Source organism: Lethenteron reissneri, chromosome 65, assembly GCF_015708825.2.
Source record: "Lethenteron reissneri isolate LAM-NWPU_2019-01 chromosome 65, ASM1570882v1, whole genome shotgun sequence".
Taxonomy (NCBI): domain Eukaryota; kingdom Metazoa; phylum Chordata; class Hyperoartia; order Petromyzontiformes; family Petromyzontidae; genus Lethenteron; species Lethenteron reissneri.
The window spans coordinates 10,318,848-10,340,750 of NC_083843.1; the positions used below are offsets into that span (position 1 = coordinate 10,318,848).

At 48.7% G+C, this 21,903-nt stretch overlaps 2 protein-coding genes across 2 annotated transcripts in view; one reads left to right on the forward strand and one right to left on the reverse strand.

Moving 5' to 3' along the window:
- The window catches only part of LOC133359585 (tripartite motif-containing protein 16-like), a 34,278-nt gene extending 19,510 nt beyond the window's left edge, over positions 1 to 14,768 (forward strand). The window contains exon 6 of the mRNA XM_061578036.1: positions 11,790 to 14,768. Coding sequence (XP_061434020.1) covers positions 11,790 to 12,340 — 551 coding nt within the window. The 3' untranslated portion in view covers positions 12,341 to 14,768. The remainder of the gene's footprint in view (positions 1 to 11,789) is intronic.
- Positions 1 to 21,903, reverse strand: part of LOC133359559 (E3 ubiquitin/ISG15 ligase TRIM25-like) — a 223,482-nt gene that overhangs the window by 161,958 nt on the left and 39,621 nt on the right. The gene's annotated exons all lie outside the window — the stretch shown is intronic.

Sequence of the window (21,903 nt, forward strand, 5' to 3'; positions counted from 1 at the left end):
CCTGCTTCCGTCCGTCACCGACTCTTCCGGCGGCAAGTTCAGCAAGGCGTCGCAACGCGGTGTCGCCAAGATGGCGGACGATCTTCGTGGCGGCCCCAAGATGGCGGCTTCCCGCCTTCCGTGGTGCGCCACGCCCAAGATGGCGTCTTCACGCCGCGTGGTCGATGGCGGCGCCATCGAAGACGACCCGGGCTCCTGCCGATCACCACCATCACCTTCCAACGCCGCCCTTGGCGTGACAAGGTCACACAACTCCGTGATGACGGTTTTTAGGGTCGCCAGTTGCTCCGCCATCCGGGTCCATCTTAAATCTTCGTCCTTTAACGCAGATGGGTCGGGCGCAGCGGCAACCTCCTCCACACCCGGGCCCTCACGGATCTCTCCCTCCGCCGAAGTGAAGCCGACCTCAGGAGGAAGATCGTCGTCGTCCGATGATGAAGCCGATGCCGGAGATGGGATATTCTTCTTCCTCAGTTGTTTCGCCATGCCGTTTCACTTCTGACTCCAGTGTAATAAAAGGACTCGAACACTTCTTTCTGTCTTCGTGTCTTTATTCAGGTTCACGTCTTTACCCACACGGCACTCTGTTATAACTCCTGTATTTGTAGCCCCCGGCTATTCACTGCTATTATAGCTTCCTCACCCCTCTGACTCTCTGCTTCATCTACTGTAACCTCCTCCCTGCAGACTTGCTGCTACCCCTATGTGCAGACCCTCTGGCTGTCACTGTATGCAGACCCGCTGCCCACTCTCTCTGTGCAGCCCCGCTGCTGACTGCAGCCTCCTCGCTGCTTCGGGTCGGTCACCGCTGGCCAACGGTGCCGATCCTCGCTCCCCCCGTGTTCGTGGCGATCTCGCCACACCCCGCTTCGCCCTTCGTGGCCTTCCTCTGTTCCTGGTTCCCCGTCACTCCCCCTGCTCTTCCGGTTCCCCTCCTTCTATACTCAACCCCTCTCCCCCCACGTGACCTAACTCCTCCCCCCCTGACGGCACCTCAGAAGGGCCGTTTACAACCGCATTACATTAGTACTTGAGGCTGCGATATCCAGACTCAGCCACAGTTAGGATTCGCAGGGTTCAATGATAATGTCTAAAGCACTCAGAATCAAATGTACCACTAGGATTCTGTGTTAATATTCAGATGTTTATCAGACAGCCAGCCAAGGGCTTGACCTTGGTTGACAGTGTAAATCACTACATAGACAAAAAGGTAAATTACATTCGAACATGTATGAATATACCTACACATTAAAATATAGCACACACACACTGATGAGTGCAAATGACTATTGTATGAGCTCTATTAACACAACAAATGTGTATGATTGAGTAAGTATGCTATTGCTATTCTACGTGTGAGTCTTTGACATACACACTATGGCTAATATTCTTAGTATTCATGATTCAGGCAGCAATACCCAGACACCTTGAGGATTGTCAGGGTTGAGTGTTACAACCTGAAGCTCTCAAATTTCAAACTTAACTTCTAATTTAGCAAATATTTGGAAGAATGTAATCAACCAGACTATGCGTTAATTGTGTTGACCCAATATCTGTGTTGTATTGCATTTCATATTACTAAGTTTGTTTTCGAATTTAATTTACTTTCTTTCTATGTGACTTTACCGAAATAACCTACAGTAATTCCTGCAGTCACAAAAGCTCCAAATCAAGTTTAAACCTGAAGCTCTCAGAATCAAAGGCAACGTTAGGGTTTATTAGACAGCCAGACCAATGCATAAGCTGAGTTGCCCGTGTAAATCACTACACAGGCAACAAATAGTTAATTCCAAAAGAACACGTATCGATATCTACTACGTTTATAGAGACAGAGATCCCTCGTATAGCCTTAACAAACTGTTGAGGGAAAGTGCTGTTAGCGAGCTCCTATGAAGGCTGGCACGGCACACGAGGGGTAGGTGGCAAGCACTACGCCCGACCGCCTTTGTTTCCCCAGTGGCGATGTTTACACACAGCTGTAGGTAATCATTTGAGGCTCAGTTGACCTAGGCGAGACCCAGGACCGATAATCGTAACTGATGTTGGCCGTGAGCAAGAATCAAATTCGGGTCACTTCACTAAGCACTGCGCTACCGCACGACCATTTATCAATGTTTACATATAGCACACACACACAAACGAGTGTACATCACTACACTATCACACACACACACACACACGAGTGCACATCAACAACAATAACAATAACCGCCATTCGCCACTAAGTGGTGGTGACGTCACCACAACGCTTGTACCAGGCTATGTGCACCTTGAGGCCACGTTAAGTGATGAAAGGCCGCTGGCAGGAGGTCACGGGTCAGACCCAGTTGCCACGGGTTGACTGACTGAAACGACTGGCTGATGCATCACCTGTGCCCACTACTGTCCCAACTTGCTGTGCTTTAGCCACCTGGTGCTCCAATCGTTGTTGTGAGCGTTGCTGCCCAGTATCGTCCTTCACGAGCCTCCTCCACTGAGGCCGATCTTGACACCGCTGGTACCAGTCATCGGCAAGTCCACTCAGCTCCACATCCTCCTATACCACATCACTCCATATCTTCTCTAGCCCATGCCGCGCCCATTTAGCCCCCTTTATCCGGCCGAACAAAAGCTGTTTAGGCATGCGGTGGCTGGGCATGTGGGCTACATGGCCAAGCCAACGCAGCCTTGCCTGCCAGAGGAGCTCACCGATGGGACTTTGCCCAGATCTTTCAAGGATTTGTGAGCTCCTCACACAATCCAGCCTGGTTAAACCCAGGATGGATCGTAGGCAGGCCAGCCTAAATGTTTCTAACCAGCGAAGATGTTCAATTAGGGGGGTCCACGTTTCGCAAGCGTAGAGAAGGGAGGGAAGGACCATGGCCGAGAAGACCTGAAGATTCATGCGGAGCGACAGACCAGGTAGCTTCCACAAAGCGTTATGCAACCGATGAAAATATAATGCCACTCAACTGATGTGGAGTCAGACCTTTGCTGTTAAACCAGAGCCGGTCATAAGCACACTGCCCAGGTATGGGAAACTCTCCACTTTCTCCACAACTGCCCCATCACCGATTGGGAGTTGTGGGTGTGGAGTGTTCGATGAAACAGAATAGCCAGGCAGGTGCTTAGTTTTGGTGGGGCTGATGGTAAGGCCCCACCTCTTAGTGGCACGCTCCAGTTTCAGCAGCAGCATCTCCAACTCCTCCTCTGAATGAGCAGCAATTACTAAATCATCAGCATACATAACGTGGTTGACCAATAGGGAGCCATCCCTTGACCACACCCGGGCATCGATCAGCCTCCCATTATATCTGTACCAAATGTAAATTCCTCCGGTACATCTATTGAAGGATTCATGAACTACGTGGTCAAAATAGATGTCAAATAATATGGGAGCCAGAGGACATCCCTGTCACACCCCAAGGTAGTTTTACCCGGGCCCGCTCACCATCATGAAGGTCCTTAATGATCGTGAGCAGAGGGTCAGGGACTCCGAAAGCACGAAGAACAACCCAGAGCCCAGGCCTACTGATGGAATCATAGGCTTTGACCAGGTCAATAAAGCAGAGATATAGGTCTTGTTGGAATTCCCTACACCTCTGTTGTAGCAGACGGACAAACAATGTGGCATCTGTCTAGGACTGCCCTTTCCTGAAACCGCATTAGGGCTCCACAAGCCTCTCCTCAGCGTGCCTAGCAAGGCGATGTTGAATAAGCCTTGCCAGGACCTTTCCCAGCACACTGAGGAGTGAGATGCCCCTGTAGTTGTTACAGTCTGTGCAGTCTCCCTTCTTAAAGAGGGGACCACCAGGGCATCCTTCCAAACCTGCGGAACCCGTCCAGTGGTCCAGACTGTTGTTATGATGTCATGTAGGGCAGTCTATGCACAAACGCCACCCTCCCTCAGCATTTCGCTTGGGAGATCATCTCTGCCCGGTGCCTATTCCTGATCTCAGACTCTGGATCGCCTTCAGTACTTCCTCAACAGATGGCACCTCAACCAGCCACTCACAGGGGGTGACTTCTTCCAATATTTGAGGCACCGCAGTCTCAGCAGGGTCATCCCCACTTTGTGCCACGTTGTTTTCCTGGCTGAGGGATTTCCTGTCCCCCAGGACCTCACAGAAATGCTCAGTAAATCTGCAGACCTGTTCCCGGGGATCGGAGATTGTATCACAGTTTTTCCCCTAATGATGGCAATAGGTGTGGCACTGCAGGTTACTTTTTTGATGGAGTTAAATAGGGATTTGTGATCGCGGGCCACTGAGGGAGACTCCATCTCCTCAGTAACCCACGACCACCACCCATCCTTGCAGCGCCTCACAGCTCTCCGACCCTCCGAACGAAGTCGGCGGTAAGCCTCCTCATTCTCTGACGTGGGATGCTGTAGACGATTAGAGTGGGCCTGTCGCTTTTTCTCAACCATCCTGAACACCTCCTCTGTCAGCCAGGGTCTCTGGGGAGGTCTGGACCGCGTACCCAAAGCAGCCATTTCAGCTGCATGAATCACAGTCCTAAAACTCGCCCATTTACCCTGCGTTGTTGGAAACAACATCCCAAGATGGCGACAGCGCCGCAGCTGGCTGCAGTCCCGGATCGCTCTCACAGTTTATCAACCGTAACCACACCTCGTACCTTACCCACGTCTTTCTTCACTTACCACCACTCTTCTTACTTTCATCTTCCATTACATTTTTCATATAATTTGTTTTGTTTCATTATTTTCATTATTACTTTGGCGTCGCCCGAGTTTTGGGTGGCGGCTGATCCCTGCACCCAAACCCGCCTGCCTCCGTGTTCACTGCACACGCCTCGCGGCGCTACAACAGCCGACAAATGCCGTTTACTGCAGTGTCACACAACTCGCCTTAACTGCCGCATCGCACAGCTGTTGGGCAGTGCGAGTAAACGAGGCCTGTTGCTTCGATTCACGAAGCTGGAGGACGCTGGCTGTATTGTTCATGCGGCGAGGCTTAACATCCGCCCCGGGTACAGTTTCTACCAGCAACGTCCTCACAAGGCACCTCTTCCGGTACCATCAGCGACTGTGAGCTTGGCGTGCCCCAGCATCGCCAGCAAGTGGGAGATCTACGTGCTCCGTCTAATGTTCACCACCATCAGTGAGTGGGAACGTGAAGCAGACTGTCATCTCCTCAACACGAGAGAGTTGGCTTGCCTGCTGCCCAGCACCACCAGTGAACGGGAGCTCTGTGAGGTACGTCCATCCTGCTGCATCACCTGCGAGCTGGAAAACAGTGCGTGGTCAGCTAATCCACTGGACTTCGTGTTTTTCTGGCTGCTCCATTGTACGCCCCGCCTGCGTGGTTCTGTACGCCCGTGTACGCTCTCAACGAGTGTTTACACGGGCGTGTTTGCATCCGCTACGTATGGGGAAGTGCTTGCTGACAGCGTGGAGCTTGGACAACGACACCTCGACTTGCTGCTCAGGGCAGCAGAGCCGCTGATTGGAGTCCACCCGAATCCGGGCCCCTTCATCAGCACCATTGTTGCAGCACGGGCTGATATAATAGGGCTACGACATGCACCATCTCTTCATCATCTGCACCTGCAACCCGCGCTCCTGAGGACGCTCTCTGTCCTTGGGCTTCTTCGAGGTCAACGTCGGAGACTGCATCGGCACCGTGGTTGCAGAGGTGGTAGGGGCCGCCGTTCACAGGTCGACCTCGAACCAGCCAACTCCTCTATTCCCTCGATGCCTCACCTGCACGGATCTTCACATCTACCTACACACATCCGCCTCGGCCTACTCAACGCACGCTCCATCACCAAAAAATCAGCCCTGATTCACGACACCATCTCGGACCACCACATCGACCTTTTGCTCATCACTGAGACCTGGTGCAGGCAAGACTCCCCGCCAGCCATCTCCCTGGAAGTTGCGCCCCCAGGATACAAGGTTCTACATAAACCTCGCGCAACTAACCAGCGGGGTGGTGGCTTAGCGGTCGTTTACAATGCTCACTTGAAAATTAAAGAGCTCTATCTACCAATGGCTCAGGCCACATTCGAGGTCCAGTCCGTATCCCTTACTACTAACAACGAGTGCTTTTCCATCATTTCCATCTATCGCCCTCCAGATGGCAGCATCAACACCTTCTTAAATGAGCTTTCGGAATTCCTATATCTAATTCCTAACCCATCTCACAGGCTCGTGCTTACAGGTGACTTTAATTGCCCCGGCAATACCCCAGCCTCCATCGAAAGTCACCTTGAGTCAACTTTGGCCTGCGATAACCTGGTCATCACAAACTCAGGCCCCATCAGAGCTTCGTCAACAAACGTTGAGAGCATGCTCGACCTGGTTCTGGAACCTGACCAGCACCGACGCATCACTGCCCTGGGAGTTTTCCAAACTGGTTACTCCGACCACCGCCTCATACTTCTTCCCTCCAATTTCCGAAGCCAGTCACCATCAAATTCACCCGCAACTTGCGTAATTTTAAGGGTATCGAATTTTCTGCTTTTCGTCACCTCCTTGCAAACTCGCTTTCAATGTTATCCCCATCATCGGATCCAACCGTCTGCGCTCTCCAACTAGAAGCTGACATGAGGGCGGCGTTGGACAAACTAGCTCCATTAAAATCACGAACCGCTAGGCAGTCTTCTCACGACACTCACTGGCTCTCAAGAGATGCCATCATTGCGAAGCGAACCAGGAGGCGCCTTGAACGTATCGCATCCCGCAGTGGTCTACCTGCTGATCGACTTGCTTACAGAAGCGCCTGCAGGAAAACTAACAAACTGATCCTTGTCTCACGTTCCTCCCACATTGAGGAACGCATCAAAAAAGCAACCGGAAAACCGCGCATTCTATGGAAAACCCTCAAAGATCTTCTCCATCCTGGTAGCACTATGGTCCCTCACCTTAGCGATCCCCTTGCCTCACTGAAACTTGCCACCTCCTTTAATAATTGCTTCAACAACAAGCTAATCGCCGTCGCAAACTCGTGCACGTCTACTGACACATTGCACCATTGTACCCCTCTCATGGTACCTAAAATTGTAAGCACTAACCCAGACACTCTTCTAATTATGCTAAAGCCGGTGTCTACAAAAAACGTTTTCTCTTTAATTGAATCACTTCATTTGAAGTCATCTCCACTCGACGTGCTCCCAGGTTCCTTGTTCAAGCAATGTGCTCCGGAACTCGCCATCATGATCAGGAACATCGCAAATGCCTCCTTCTCTTCGGGGTGTTTTCCGTCCAACCTCAAATCTGGCCTGGTTTCTCCCTTGTTAAAGAAACCAAGTCTAGATCCGGATGACCCATCTAGTTAACGTCCCATCACTAACCTCTCGAACCTCTCTAAACTCCTTGAACGACTAGCCCTCGCCCAGCTAAAACCACACGTCACCTCCTCCGCAAGCTACTGCTGCTTCCAGTCAGCTTACCGTCAAAACTATTCCACAGAAACAGCACTCACTAGAGTGCTCGATGACATTTTAATGATCATTGATTCTGGCTCAACTGTTGCACTTGTAAGTCTGGACATTTCGCCAGCCTTCGACACCATCAACCATTCGCTCCTTACTTCCCTCCTGAAATCCGACTTCGGTATATGCGGCTCAGCACTCAAGTGGATAGTTTCGTACCTTTCTGACCGGCAATCTTCAGTCAGGGTGGGCATGTCCACATCGCCTGAAACAACAGCATTATGTGGGGTTCCCCAGGGCTCTGTTCTAGGTCTCTTGCTCTTCACAGCCTACACTTCCCCGATCGGCCGGCTTATTGCAAGCTTCGGTGTTAAGCATCACTCATACGTGGATGATACGATTCTATTCACCGCCATCGATTCTAGCAATGCATCTGGATTCGAGAGGCTCTCGGAATGTACCACCGCCGTGCAACAATGGTTCACTGCACACAACCTAGCCCTTAATCCGAAAAAGTCAGTGGCCATCATGTTAGGTACCAAGCAACGTCTCAATTCAGCAGGTACCAAGCAACGTCTCAATTCAGCACACATACACATCTTCGGTTACAGCATCAAGTTCACCGATCACTTCAGCTACCTCGGTGTCATCCTAGACTCAACTTTATCCTTCGACCGTCAAACCAACCATATCATCAGCTCATGTAACTTTCACCTGAAGGCTCTTAGACACATACGTCCTCTCATCTCTACTGAAATTGCCAACACTTTGGCATGTTGCATAGTTGGGTCTCGCCTTGACTATTGTAACTCCGTCCTAGTCCGGACCTCCGCTGGCAACCTGAAGAAACATCAAAGACTACAAAATAACCTAGCACGCGTCGTCATTGCCCACACTCATCCCCGTCTCGACTCACTAGCTTGTCTCCGTGCTCTCAACTGGCTCCCCATCGCCAGTAGAGTCATATACAAGACCGCCTGCATCTGCCACAATGCCTTCATATCCGCCTGCCTGCCGTACCTTTCTTCATTATTGACAACTTGCAGCTCAGCACACGGCAGATGCCTGCGCAGCGCGACTCACGACCTCCTCTTGATACCAAGATCCAGGATGGTCATGTCTATGCGCCGCTTCTCGGTGGCAGCCCCAACAGTCTGGAACGATATCCCCCTGCACATTCGCAGCATCACCTCAATCGCCTCCTTCAAGAGACACTTAAAAACTCACCTCTACAATCATGCTTTTGAGCGACTCTGAGCTTGGCTCCGCGCCTCTGAGTTGTGGCCACTACGTCTGCAAATTTGCGCGCGTTACAAATTGAACTATTATTATTACTATTACATCAGGATTGGGGGACGATGCCAACCCCAGCCACAAGTGATGATGAAATTCTCGCTTGTAACTTTCATCAGCTAACTGAGACCAGGCCCCCTTAGGTTGGAATGGGGTGCTGGGTGTACACCCACCACCGCAGTGGAAGAATGGCAGGCGCATCTTACAGATGACAAGTCGATGGTCAGAGGGCATAACAGCTCCACGGTGTCAAGGATATGGGCTCACATCTGCTGATCCGTCACTATGTAGTCCAGCAGATGTTTTTGCTTAGACCTGGCATGCATCCATGATGTTGTGTGGATGCACCGATGCCAGAACATCGTGTTGGTAATTACAAGCCCATGGGCTGCACAAAAATCTAACATCCTCCTACCGTTGTTATTGAGCTGATCTGGCCCATGCCTTCTAATCACTCCAGACCAGGCGCCAGCATCATGACCAACTCGGGCATTGAAGTCAACCAACAAGATGACTATCTCGAGGGGCTACTTTAGCCAGCACCTGTGACAGGAGGTCATAGAAGGCATCTGACCGATCGGCCTTGCCTGCATCCCTCCACAAATGTTCGTTTTCGGTGGGGGAATAAGTAACCACGACCACCACTCCTCGCCTCCGGTTGATGGGAAGGCGAACCCAGTGTACATCACTACACTATCACACACACACGAGTGTACGTAACTACACTCTCTCACACACACACACACGAGTGTACATCACTACACTATCACACACACACACGAGTGTACATCACTACACTATCACACACACACACGAGTGTACATCACTACACTATCACACACACACACGAGTGTACATCACTACACTATCACACACACACACGAGTGTACATCACTACACTATCAGACACACGAGTTTACATCACTACACTATCACACACACGAGTGTACATCACTACACTATCACACACACGAGTGTACATCACCACACTATCACACACACCCACGAGTGTACATCACTACACTATCACACACACACGAGTGTACATCACTACACTATCACACACACACGAGTGTACATCACTACACTATCACACACACACGAGTGTACATCACTACACTATCACACACATACTCACGAGTGTGCTTCATTACACAGCGGTGGATCATCTCAACCGGTCATGCCGGCCTCCACAGGTGCTCACCAAAAGCACTTGCTCCTACAGTCTGTGAAAGGTGACACACGGGAGGTGTTTGTTGTACACACACAGAGACACTGTGGCGGTGTTGATATCCACGCTGCTGCTGCTGCGATCCACTGCCACCCACGGGCGCTACCGCACAGTAGGGCTGAACGATCACCGTATTTTCCCGCATATCGCCCGCATGCATTCATATCTTTAACGTTACCGCAGCTTAATTCCATCATATTAATACAAAGTTTACAGTTTTTAATACATTCCACTATCAATTGTTAACATTAAAATCATATCGTGCACAAAGAAAACAAACTACCCGGAAACAAGTGAACTTAAAACAGTAAATAAGTAACAAAAGTAAATATCCAATACATAAGTAACACATAACTGGTAGATAAGTAAGTAAGCGTACTGTTAGACTTACCAGCATTTGACCTCATCATATTACAGCTACTGGACCGGTAGTAACCCCTGTACAGTTTTAGCACTGGTAGATTGCGCACTGCGCAGACAATAGCGGCACTTCGGTAACGCCATTGCCTCCTGGCAACAAAGCCATTGGAAATTTGAAACAAAGCTCATTGTCGCTTCTGTATACCGGTAGTGCTCAGCCAATAGCAGCGGCCTAAGGGACTCAGCAATTATAATTCCGCGTATGGTAGATGCTTGTTAAGGCCCTTCCCATTGTGCAATCCATCGCCTCAGCTGAAACTTTCACACCCCCTACAGCAACTGATAGTATTACGGTAAACAAAGTGTGCCCATTTAAGACATTGTCGTTTCATTGTACAAACAATTCGAATAATTTAAAACGTGATAACATGTGCAATTTTAGTGTGAGTGGTTTATTCAGCAGTGCTTTAGTCTATGGTAAGTGTTGCATAGTGGATAGTTCTACCATGAAAACATTTAACGAGTTATGACATGTCAAACGTGTAAAATATTTTTGGGATAGCCCGCACCTCCATATACCCCGCAGGGTCTTGTTTTGTTGGTAAAAAGTGGGAAACCCCGCGGGTTTTATGCGGGAAAATACGGTAATTGATTTCAAATCTTAATCGCAATTTGAAACAATGCGATTAGCAAATCCCAAAGGCTGCGATTTTTGCGATTTGAAAAGTCCTATTACCTTGTTATTGCAATTGTTCGATTTTTGATTAATATTACTTTATTTATTTAACTTAACAATTGTTCTATGTTTGAGCGTTCTATTTCATTAAAAACATAGTAATAAATACATGTTGGGAGCAATTAATATTTTTTAAGTTCTCATCCTTGCATTAGAATATATAAAGCAGTTCATATTTTGATGGTATCATGTGGTAATGCTCCATATGTTGTAAATCTATTACACAGTGAATATTGAACTGAAGCTCGACTTTAAAAAATGCAATCGCAAATCAAATCACAATATCTCAATTAGAGATTCTCCCCAAATCGTTCAGCCCTACCGCACAGAGCGCCCAAAGTGCGCCCCACCTCCTCACACCTCGCAAAGCCCCGCAGGGGTTGGGCCTGGGTAGGGCTCGCACGGGCGGCCACCACCATGCGTAGCAGGTGCTACAGGCTGCAGGGCTACGTGGCGGGGCAGGAGATGGCGAGGCAGACAAACGCACCGCTGTACTGTACTTATGTGCTCCTGCCAGCTGCGCCGCCTGCCTTCGCCAACGTGCGGTGACAGGCGTGGGGCGGTATGGTCAAATATCCCCCACTACCCACACGGTGTAGGGAGTCCCTCATCCAGCAGTGGATTGACAAAGTGCCGTTCCATGTCATCACACCGATAGCTACGCATTACGTTGTACAATAATGTTCATTATGAATTGCTCTATTGTAATGTACGTGCGTGTTAGCACACGAGAGCTGTTGTTATGGTTGTGCTGTTGTTACTACACGGCTACTGTGATTATCGTTACTGCAGACGGACGCTCACCGACTGTGGACCAAAACTCGGCCTACAAGAACCTCCAGATTTCTTCAGATCTCAGGACGGTGACGCGGACCGCTGTCTCCCAGGGTTGCCCCGATCACCCACACCGGTTTGATGTCTATGCACAAGCCCTGTGCTCCGAGAACTTCTCGTCGGGTCAGCACTACTGGGAGGTGGATGTGGGGGGTGCGGCGGGGGGCTGTGAGGTTGGAGTCGCGTATGGGACGATCGCACGGAAAGGGAGTGGTGAAGAGTGCAGCCTAGGACAGAACGACTCATCATGGGTTTTACGTAAAAATAACAACAGCTGCTTAGTGCGTCATGGTGATGTAGTGACCTCAGTGCCTGTGAGGGATCCTCACCGGAGAGTCGGGTGTCACCTGCACTGGGAGGCGGGGCTGCTGTCGTTTTACCGCGCCGACTCCATGGAGCTGTTGCACTCCATCCACCACTCGTTTAGTCAACCGCTCTACCCCGCACTGTGGGTGGGTGGTGTTGATGGTAACTCAGTGAGGATTCTGGATCTGAGTCGTGCGTCCTGAGAGCACGGAGTGTGAGCAGCGTAGAGAAACGGGCACAACGCACAGACTCACGCACACAAAGACACAGATCCCCCGTGTAGCCTTAACAAAGTGTTGGGGCAAGTGCTGGTAGCGAGCACGTATGAAGGCCGCCAAGGCACTCGAGGAGGTGGGTGGCCAACACCACGCCTGGACGCCTTTGTCTCCCCAGGGGTTATATTTACACACCATTCCAGAAACTAATTTGAGGCTGAGTCGACCTAGGGGAGGCCCATGACCGGTTCACCAACACCAGTGACGATTATCAGAATCGGTCCTGGGTTTCCCCTAGGTCGACTAAGCCTCAAACGAGTATCTGCTGCGGTGTGCAAACATTGCCACTGGGGAGACAACGGTGGGTCGGGCGTGGTGCTGGTCACCGACCCCCCTCGTGTGCCACAGTGCCGGCCTTCATAGGTGCTACATGCAAACAGCACTTGCCCCTACAGTTTTGTAAGGCTGCACGGGGGATAATTGTATTGTAGTTAGTGGGTTTGGTGTGTACGCCTTTGTCTGCGTGTCTTTGGTATTGTGTCTGTGTCTTTGTGTGTGTGTGTGTCTTCGTGTGTTTTTTTGTTTTGGTGCTGGCCACCCACCCCTTAGTGCGCGAGTGTGCCAGACTTCACAGCCTCTGCTACTTGCTACGAACAGCCCTTTCCCCAACAGTCTGTGATGGCTAAATAGACACAACAACAACCGCCATTCGCCACTAAGTGGTGGTGACATCACCACGACGCTTGTGCCAGGCTATGTGCACCTTGAGGCCATGTGAAGTGTCAAATACCCGCTGGCAGGAGGTCTTGGGGCAGGTGCCACGGGTCGACTGACCTTGATGACTGGCTGATGCACCACCTGTGCCCACTACTGTGCCAACTTGCTGTGCTTTAGCCACCCAGCGCTCTGCTCATTGTTGTGAGCATCGCTCCTCCACCCTTCGTTGTTGTTGGAGGGCAACTTCCTCTAACTGCCCAGTAGTGTCCTTCACGAACCTCCTCCACAGAGGCCGATCTTGACACCGCTGGTACCAGTCATCGGCAAGTCCACTCAGCTCCACGTCCCCCTGTACCACATCACTCCATCTCTTCTCAAGCCCGTGCCGCGCCCGTTTAGCCCCCTCGAACTGGCCAAACAAAAGCTCCACTCTCTCCACAACTGCCCCATCACCGATTGGAAGTTGTGGGGGTGGAGTGCCCGATGGTACAGTATACCCAGGCAGGTGCTTCGTTTTGGTGGGGCTGATGGTGAGGCCCCACCTCTTCCCTAACTCACCCAGACCAAAATATAAAATGACGTAATTAATACTCTTTGGTTCTTTCAGTAAAGTCACATAGTTAGAAATAAAATAAAATAAAACAAATCACGACGTTTCGATCGCAACACAAGCAGTCGTCATCCCTTTGCCTGATGTGGAAGAATACCGCCTCCTCGCTCACTGTGGATAGCGGCGACCTGAGTGGCGAATGTGTGAGGGAATGAGTGTGTGAGGGAGTGTGTGTGATTGGTTAGCGGGTGACAATGGTCGTGGTGGAGTCCCAGCACTGCGGCCTGGTGCCCCAGGGAGCCTCGGTCTCGCCTGGCTCAGCGGCGGGGCTTGGCTCACCCTGGACCTGCTGGAGCTCGAGCTTCGAGGCCGAGGCCGCTTCGGGCTTAGAGGATGAGGCGCTGGGCGTGCGGCCTTGGCAGCCCCGCAAGAGGCAGCGGCTCTCGCATCTCTCGGCCAAGGAGAAGCTCCTGGGACGACGCAGCCTCTTGGCCGTGATGGCACGGAGGAGGCCGTGATGGCGTGGAGGAGGCCGTGATGGCGTGGAGGAGGCCGTGATGGCGTGGAGGAGGCCGTGATGGCGTGGAGGATGCCGCGATGGCGTGGAGGGGGCCGCGATATACTCACTCATCTTACACTGACTCACTCACACATCATACAATCACTCACACAACCACTGACCGATTCACTCATCATACACTGATTCACTCATCATACACTCACTCATCATATGCTGACTCACTCACACATCATACACTGGGAGTGTCATGCTGCCAGCTATGGCTGTACGTTTGGTCGTACATGTTATGGATATCGTTAATTGTTAAATTTGAATCACAGTTCTTATGAATACTGTTGTTACATTGTTTTTATAGCTTTATTTTGGTGATTAAAAAACATATGGTTAAGCCATGTTTCTTGCGAAAGTGCGGAGTTGGCCTGATAAATTTAATCTAAATTGTCTGATGGTTGTTATTGTTTGACTTGCACCACACTGGGATTTTTGCACACAGTATTGTAATACGGTGTTTTTTTCTGGAAGATTTGCTGGTTTATCCAGGATGGTTCTGTTGCGCGTTGTCACTTTAAGATGTTTTCTGTTCATAATTTTTTTGTTGCGGTTGCACCCGACTCAAGGGCCGCATGGCTCACAGGGCTATACATAATAAATTAAAACTTGAAACTTGAACTGATTCTTATCTGAAGTCTGATTCTCACCACCACCCGGCCCAGAATAATTCCCTCATCAAAACACTACACCATTGGGGGCCCACTGCATCTCCGACCAGCGCAACCTAGCCAGTGAACTGGAGCAGTACACCGAGCCCTCAAGATGAATCGATACTCGTACCTCACAATTAGCAAAGCTGTATCCCCAACCATAGAGAGACACACTTCTGAGGATCCAGGTCTGATTCAATAGTACACAAAATCCGTGATCTTATCCCATCTCTGAAGAATGTCATTGCTGACATGCAATACCCTGGGGTCTACAAACTGAGTTGTACCTGCGGTCGCAGCTACATTGTCTCGCACTGGGTTCGCGAACACAAGGCAGATCTAAAACACGGCAGAACCAATACCTCTGCCGTAGCTGACCATTGTTATAACGCTGTGGGCTCGCACGATATTGTTTTTTCCGAGACCAAGGTACTCTGCAAACCTTCAGGTTACCTTCAAAGATTTGTACATGAATCTCTCCAGATATACAAACATAGAGACAACTTTAACTGAGAAGATGGGTTTAAGCTGAGCAATCATTGGAAGGACATAATTAACAAACCTGGTCCGACCAGTCTTCCTCTCGCAGCAGCCAACTCCGCAGCAGCGAGCTCCGCAGCAGCGAGCTCCGCCATCTTTCGGATCGCTAACATGGCTGCTTTTGTCACACATGGACATGCAACCACCGGTATGACTGCATTGACTTTAACATTATATTCTCATTAACTTTGCTCATTTACTTTTACATGCTTTTTTCATTAACTTTAACATGCTACTCTTTGTTAAACATAGACTGACATTAACTTGCTAATTTTTCCATTAACTTTTACATGCTCCTCTCATCAAAATACATATGCTAATCCTATATGCTAATCTGAGCTCTTATGCACTATGGAAGCTAATTAACTTTGCACTATAATCCAACATGCTAATCTAATTAATTTCCTTTAACATGCCACGCTATTTATTACCTTTACACTATAATACCCCAGCAACACTACTTCGGCTACCTTTGTTCTCAAAAAACTTTCTTCACAAGGCAGCAGACATCGAGCTGCTTGCTGCAGACATCGCGGCTATCATGATTTTCACCTGAAGATGGGCGCTTGTGTTGAGTTCAAAATGTCGTGATTCATTTTGTTTTATTTCTACCTACGTGACTTTACCAAAAGAACCAAAGAGTATGGATTCCTGCAGTCACGAAAGCTTAAAATCAAGATTATTACATAAATAGATTTTTCCAAGACGACGGTACTCTGCAAACCTACCGGCTACCTTAAGAGATTTGTTAATGAAGCCATCCATATATATATATAAACACAGACACAACTTCAACCGAGAGGATGGGTACAAACTGAGCAATCATTGGAAGGACGTTATAAACCAGGTAAAGTCTTAACTGACTGTTATGTTTCCATCCAACCTGCCTATGTCAGCTGTTATTTCGACTCTGTGTCTCTCTCTCCACGCGTCTCTCTTAGAGCTCTCATACTCACATGTCCGTTGCATTGCACTCTCATGACTTTAGATTGCACTCTCATGACTTTAGATTGCACTCTCATGGTCACGTCTTTTGGATTCACTCTCATACTCACAGGCCCTTTGGATTACACCCGTTGGGTTGCACTCCCTCGTCGAGGAGGCCGCTCTCCTTTTCTACAGTTATGTGCTAATTTCTCACATTAACATCACTAGCCCTGGCCACGTCTTTATGACCATTGGGCTACACCCATTTCAAACCTTTTAAAACAGTCTGCCACAGTAGCAGACCATGCTTTCCCACCTGATAACGGACGCTTGTGTTGCGCCCGAAACGTCGTGATTTATTTTGTTTTATTTATACCGAAAGAACCAAAGATTATTATTACAGATGTTAATTTGGCATCTTTGGACTGACGTACATCAGAATTGGAATATTTATACTGCAGGAGGAATCCGATGACCTGTAAAGCTCTTTTTAACATGTCCAGTAGGGGCACGGGGTAAGAACGTAACAAACGTTACAACAATAAACAGGACACAAACATGATAGTAGTGCAAGTACAAGGAACGTAAACAAATCACCATGACACATCTACAGTAGTTTAACACGTAAAGCTTTCGTGGCCAATATCTATTATACCGTTTAATTGGGTTAACTATCTAACCCACACAACCTGCATTATGGACATATACAGAATATGAATATAAATATAAAAGTTAGTAGTTCCCTGCGGCTGTTTACACTCGGGGATTGCCAGAGAGTGCGATTAAATCGACTTGGCTCCGTGTTTCCATGGACTGTGTCTGTACTGCATTGTGGCAAACGGCGTGTCAGTATGCACCACATTGATACACAGCTGGTTTTGTTGCACAGCATTAATGGTTGACACCTCATCAATGTCTCTTTCAATTCACTACGCACGATTTATCACCGATGTAACTTTTCTTTGACGACAGACACTTCTCATAATTTTCTCACAATAACCTTGCCATTTATTGTTTACAGCTCAGATATAGCACATGGTGTAGGTATGCATAGCTGTCAATGTGGTGCCACATCAACGGAGCAACTCTGCCAGCGCTGCTATCCCCTCGCACCCCCCACACGAACGCACGCACACCCCCACTAAACACACACACGAACCCACGTAGGGTCTCGTAAGGGGGTCACCTGGTATCCTGGGTTTTTACCCGAGGGGCCCCTCGTGGGGCCGTCCCACGGTTTGCCAGTGCCAGGAGATTGGCCGACCCCCCTCAGGCCGAATTGCATTGCGGCCCCGTGAATTGGCTTAAAATTGTATGGGCACGACGAGCTCACCGAGCAAACCGCAGTGAGAACACACCCAGCACAGAGAAATAGAACCTTGGGGGAGAAAAATACCCAGTGAGCAACGCGCGAGAGTAGGTGGGAGGGAAATTTCTGAGCTGACTAAAGCTAAACCTCAACCGGACGGCCACCCCGATGAAACCTGTTGAGTCCGAGGGGGAGGACAGGTGCTGGTAAATCCAGGATGTTTCTGTTGCGTGTCGTCACTTTAAGATGTTCTCCGTTCATATTTTGTTTGTTGCAGTTGCACCCGACTTAAGAGCCGCATGGATCACAGGGCTATACCAAAGGAATGAAACTTGAAACGTAGCTACGATCCCATTAAGGGTGTCATCGTGGTGCGTAATTCGAGCGGGTGTATGTGAGGCTTCGCGGGTAGTAATTCAGTAACTGCGCCAGAATCTGCACAGCGGCGCCGCGCGAGTAATAAGGCGAGGGAGGGGTGAGTTAAAACCCGTTCATGTGCGTGTTTACACTGCGTTTTACGCAGTGTGTTCAGTAGCGACGATAGCACCCAATGGTGGAACGCGCGAATATTATCGTCAACCCGGCCGCAGTTTTTCCTGCACCCGCGTGCGTATTTGCACAGCGGATTAAAGCCGACCCAACGGGAGGTGGGGAGGTACGCGTGCATATTAATTCGACTATGTTTAGCGCGAGCAGTGGTGAGCAACCGGCGCAGGCACGCGCGAACACGCAGCCACCTCCGGACATTTGGGGTAGTGTACGTGGGGAGTATGTGGGATAACTCCAGGCGGTAGGGGGCCAGCCACTCGCCATGTCCCACAGAGAGGACGCTCGTGCGGGAAGGCCCATCACTCGATCGGCGGCAGCCCGGCGAAAAGGGGCGGAGGAGGAGGGGGGAGAGGAGGAGGGTGGCGTTAGCCCCCCCATCAACCCCTTATCAGTGCCCTAACTTATTACAGACGTTATTGATCACCCCGTGCCCCTTATACATTTTAGCGTTCATCATACAAAGTCCCATCACTAGCGAGAAAGACAAACAAATGTAAAAAATATTTTTTACTCAATTTCCCTGTACAAAAATACGAGTAAACCTGTATGGGTTGACAGGTTTGTGTATGTAACAACATGACACATCACACTATACAGCACACTATGCACTGTCTATAACTCAGCTATAGTACATGGTGAGGGTATGTAACAACATTACACATCACACTATACAGTGCACTATGCACTGTCTGTAACTCAGCTATAGTACTTGGTGAGGGTATGTAACAACATTACACAACACACTATACAGCACACTATGCACTGTCTGTAACTCAGCTATAGTACTTGGTGAGGGTATGTAACAACATTACACAGCACACTATACAGCACACTATGCACTGTCTATAACTCAGCTATAGTACATGGTGAGAGTATGTAACAGCATTACACATCACACTATACAGCACACTATGCACTGTCTATAACTCAGCTATAGTACATGGTGAGGGTATGTAACAGCATTACACATCACACTATACAGCACACTATGCACTGTTTATAACTCAGCTATAGTACATGGTGAGGGTATGTAACAGCATTACACATCACACTATACAGCACACTATGCACTGTTTATAACTCAGCTATAGTACATGGTGAGGGTATGTAGCAACATTACACACCACACTATACAGCACACTATGCACTGTCTATAACTCAGCTATAGTACATGGTGAGAGTATGTAACAGCATTACACATCACACTATACAGCACACTATGCACTGTCTATAACTCAGCTGTAGTACATGGTGAGGGTATGTAACAACATTACACACCACACTATACAGCACACTATGCACTGTCTATAACTCAGCTATAGTACATGGTGAGGGTATGTAACAGCATTACACATCACACTATACAGCACACTATGCACTGTCTATAACTCAGCTATAGTACATGGTGAGGGTATGTAACAGCATTACACATCACACTATACAGCACACTATGCACTGTCTATAACTCAGCTATAGTATATGGTGAGGGTAACAGCATTACACATACGTGTACTGTATCTGAGCTGTACACAGTAGATGGTGTGATGTGTCATGTTATAGACAACCTCATCGCTTGGGTCTGGGTAGTAAATATAAACACACTGGCATAGCTTCTCAGTGATGCGAGTTACACTGTCATAGACACACGGAGAAACTGAAATGCACACAAATATATACACGTGCAAATACACACATATTTTTAACAATGATGAAAACTCACGTTTATTCAAGACACTGTGTGGCCTTAGAAGGTAGTACTGTATATAGCAGGCGACGTTTCGAGCAACGACCCTTCTTCACAGCACATCGCGAGCCCGGAGAAGAGGTAGAGCGACTCTACGAATGTGCTGAGATTATTTGTTGTTATTTGTGCGCCACTGCCAAACGTAGCATCGCCAAAACATTTCGGTGATTTGAGAACGGCTCGCCATACTACGGCGCTACAGAAGCTGGCGTTATTATTTATTTATTAATTCGCTGTTGATCCGCTAAACTCTGCCACGTGCATACAGAGAGAAACGCGTGCGTCGGAACCAATTCCAAACCCTTACATTCACTCAAGCAACGATCATCAGAGTTAAAACCCAAACACGCACGCACTCATTCAGAATCGCAGTCCTGCTTTAACTCTCAATTATGTCCTATGAATAGGTTCGTTGCCTGAAACGTTGTTTAATATGTTACCTTTAAGGTCCACACAGTGTTATTTGACGGACGCGTCGAGATATTTTGTGACAGCGAGAGAACGTCCCACGTGAACCGGCAGTGCGCACCGCGCATTCATGCGTTTGACTGCCCTCTGATGCTCGTGGGTGCGATTGCCTTGCCTCTGTTTTGGCTCTGTATCAAGGTGTTTCACGTTGTATATAAACGTAAACCGTGTAAGATGTAGATTTTAACGATTTTATTTGGAGTGATTAGATGTTAACTCTCTCGCCTGGTCTGCAGGAGGTAGTGGATTCGACCCCGACGCCTGCTCCATATTTGGAGTTTGCGCGTCTCTCTTTCTCACTGTGGCCGTTTTTCCCTCATTTAGAATCAACATCACGCGTTTAGAATACTAATCTACTGATATACATTTCCACATGATGATAAGCCACTTCGTTGAGCTATTATTTGATGGCCAGATCGTTTATGAATAAGAACTACATTGCTCAGTGTGCATTACCTGGTAAAATATAATAAAATATAGTCCACAGTAAATCGTTTTATTGAAGTTTTTACGCATTTGTCGCTTGACACATTGGATACCCTTGCGAATAAGAAGTTAAAACGAACGACTTTCCAATTTTAATATTTTAACCATCAACATCCTGGGGGCTCACAACATCGGAGATGAACAAGGAAGCCAACATTACTTAGCACGAGGTTACAAACCTCATGAGACACTCCGTGGAAATGTGCTCAGGTGGTCAAGGTGACAGTCACGAGCTTCGTATCGCACGCAGCGGTCTCGACGCATTGTCCCTGGAGCGCACACAGCGACGACGAACCAAGACACGAATCGACTCTCACCTGCGTAGACAGGAGCGTTGCATTCACACCGCGATGTTGGGGTTACGAGTCGTGATTTATACAAAACCCAGAGTGGCCAGGCAATCGGTGATGATTTGTCCCTTGGACTGATTTCGTCGGCAATGGTGAGGCTCTTTGTGTATCAGCACCAAACCGTAACTTCTGATTCAAGGTTTGAAACAAGTTATGTCGCCTCTATTATTGCCATTTATATGTTAAGGATTTGTTTTAGTATGGTTTTAAATCGTCTTAAAAAATGTATCAATTTAAAATTTGTTAATTATTTGACCAATAATCTCTCCAGTTTGTGTAAATGGGTGATATTCTTTAGATACAATTTAAATCGTGTTGGTAGGTGGATAATCAGGTGAGAGGGTGGGAAGATGATCATGTGCGTAGGTGAGTGAGCAGTTGTGCAGGTGATCAGGTGGTAGGGAGATCAGCCAGGAGTTGGCGCTTGGATATGTATGAAGTGGAATGGTGAATGGGTGAGCAGATGAGTAGGTGGGCGGGTAGGAAAATTAACAGGTGAGTGGCTGAGCAGGTATCGGTGTGGGCAGGCCGGTATGTGGGCAGGTGGGAAAGAGGTTGGGTGAATGGTTGGTTTCAGTGAGAGGGTGGGAGGGCTGAAAGCAGGTGGGAGTGAGGGTCTCTGTAGATGGCTTTGTAGACCTCGGTGCCGGAGAGTATTGGATGCAGGTGAGTGGGTGGTGGTCATCATTA